The 2540-nt window shown below is 44.3% G+C and overlaps 1 protein-coding gene across 1 annotated transcript; it reads left to right on the forward strand.

Annotated features, from left to right (window-relative positions):
• Positions 1-6: 6 nt before the first annotated feature.
• LOC104165979 (glutathione S-transferase kappa 1-like) lies at positions 7-2331 on the forward strand (the record flags this gene model as incomplete). Its single annotated transcript, XM_009705764.1, has 5 exons — positions 7-21; positions 798-879; positions 1628-1756; positions 2101-2201; positions 2287-2331. Coding segments are annotated over 5 exons (372 nt in total), but the record flags the coding sequence as incomplete, so codon positions are not given.
• Between the last annotated feature and the right edge of the window lie 209 nt (positions 2332-2540).

Consider the following 2540-nt stretch of genomic DNA (forward strand, 5'->3'; position numbering starts at 1 on the left):
TACTCCTGGCTGGGGTTTGAGGTGAGGGGGGTGTGGAGACGGAGGGAGGCCGTTCCCGGGGCGCCCCGCCATTCTCCCGCCGCCTGGGCCTTCCGGGCCGCCGCTCCCGCCCGCCCCTCCCTCCCTTTTCGAGCGGCTGAAGGGCAGCTCGTCTGGCCGTGCCCTTCCCGCCTGGTGTTTAGGTTTTATTTTTATCATCTCGGTTGTGAGGGGTATTTCGGTTCCTTCCTCACGCCTTGAAAACCGGGGACACTAAGGAAGCGTGTCTCGGCCAAACCCAGCGTGGCCTGTGTGTGTTTGGGAGTTACTGCGGAACGTTTTGCTTTAGGGATAGCTTTGATGTTAACAAGTGCCCGCTCATGACCTTGACCTTTCGCCTGTTTACCTCCGCTTAGACTTGTACAGTCGTAATACGAATGTGGGCCTTTCGGTTTTTGTGAGATGAGAGTTCTTTGGCAGCATCCAGAAAGGGTTTCTAGGAGTATCACTAATATGGAATCAGAGAACGGTCAGGGTTGGCAGGGCCCTCCGGAGATCCCCCAGTCCAACCCCCTGCCAAAGCAGGGTCACCTACAGCAGTTGCGCAGGATGGCACCCAGGCGAGTTCTGAATATCTCCAGAGAAGGAGACTCCACCACCTCTCTGGGCAGCCTGTGCCAGGGCTCAGCCACCCTCAAAATGTAACAGAAAAGGATTTAGCTGCAGTGTCTTTAATGCCTTAGCTTATTTCCTAGCTGCACACAGCTCTATAGACACCTCCTTTGTTAATCCCTCACTACTTTTTTTTTGTGGTGCAGGTGCTGTGCCGGTACCAGCGCATCTGGAATATTGATCTGCGCTTTCGTCCAGCTTTCCTTGGTGGCATAATGCAAGCAAGTGGTAGGCAATACAGGGAGATTAGCTCTGTAGAAAAATACCTTTTTCACTAGCAGGCAAGCTCTTAGTGAGTGCAGAGCCCACAGACCCAGCTTTAAACTAAATTCTGGCACCAATAACAGATTAACTATAGGACTGTGGAGCTCAGTAGCAACTGAGAAATCGGTCACAGCGAATTTCATACTGTTGCAACTACACAGCCGCTGTTTGTGGCACACATAGTCTATGCCAAAGTTCATCAGTTCTAAAATAAGATAATAATAATTTGATATGGAATGTTATCCTAAAAGTTTTCTGTTGAGTTCAAAGCAGAATTAATTTGTGGAACACTTGCAGTTTGTAATAGGCCTGAAGGATCCAGGTATGCCCTAAAATAATACTTGTTGCCTTATTGGAACAAATTAATCACTGAGACTTAGAAATCATGAAATTAACAAGTCTCTACGTTTGTTTACCCATGCATTAGTGGTTGTTTAGTTTAAAAGTCATCTGTCTGAATCAATATATATCCCTGCTAGGATATTGTACCTCAGTTTAAAAACTTAAAAGGGTTAATCTGTGCCAAACCGAAATCAATCATGTTTAAATCCTAGCGTTATCTTTGGAAAAGCTGTGCATGTTTCAGTAAGCCAGTATGAAATTATACTCCTCCTTAGGCACATGCATGCATGAGGTGTAATTTGTCCAGTTTTGTTTTATCCAATGTTACTATAATACAGTTGAAAATCTCAACAGAACTTTTTCCTGAAAGGTAACAAGCCCCCAGCAATGTTGCCAAAGCGTGCAGAATACATGCTGAAGGATATAAAAAGGATGGCAAAATACTACCAAGTGCCTGTACAAGTTTCAGAAGATGTCTTCCAACATATCTTTGGTACAAGTGAGTAAGAGACTTAGCTTAGCTGGTATTTTTCAACTGTAGCACTTCTGGTTCGAGTTCTCCCTAACAGTAAAAGTGAAGATGAATTCCTTGTCCACAGCCTCTTCCTCTATCTGTGAGCAATAAGGAGTCTGTGCATTTTTAACTATAGGAGGAATTTCTGGAGAAATATGGTTGTGACTTATAGCAGCATGGAAGATACTGTGAATCAACATAAACTTTACTGTTTGGGGGCTGTTACAGAGAAGGTCATACTGTTCCTAGGGAGCACTTTTTCAGACTGTATCTGTTCCTGATCCTGTACCTTGTTTCAGTACGTTTCTCTGTCTCCCTGCTAATCCCAGGCAGTCTCGGGGCCATGCGCTTTATCACAGCCGCTGATATGACACAACCACAATACCTGGAAGCCTTATCTAGGGAGTTCTGGATACGGTTTTGGTCAAAGGTCAGTATTTTATGAAGCCATCTTCTTGATCCTTTCTCTGTCACCCTTCCTGTCCCACTTTGTTCAAATGTGGAATTCGAGCAAGAGAAAGGAAATGTCTGTTCCTGAAAAGTCACAGCAGGAAACTTAAGGTCACAGAGGTTCAGAAGCCATTTCAAGAAAAGAACTAGCTTATAGTCAGCTTAATTTGCCCTCTTTTAGGGATGTATGGTGAGTCCTGTGCACCGAGTGGATCAGTAGTTCATGTCAGAAAGCACTTAATACATTAAATTATATATAAGTAAGACACTAGATTTATACTAGATAATTAATACTAATAAATAATAACATGCTAGGTTT

This window comes from Cariama cristata, unplaced genomic scaffold, assembly GCF_000690535.1.
Source record: "Cariama cristata isolate BGI_N322 unplaced genomic scaffold, ASM69053v1 scaffold23368, whole genome shotgun sequence".
Taxonomy (NCBI): Eukaryota; Metazoa; Chordata; class Aves; order Cariamiformes; family Cariamidae; genus Cariama; species Cariama cristata.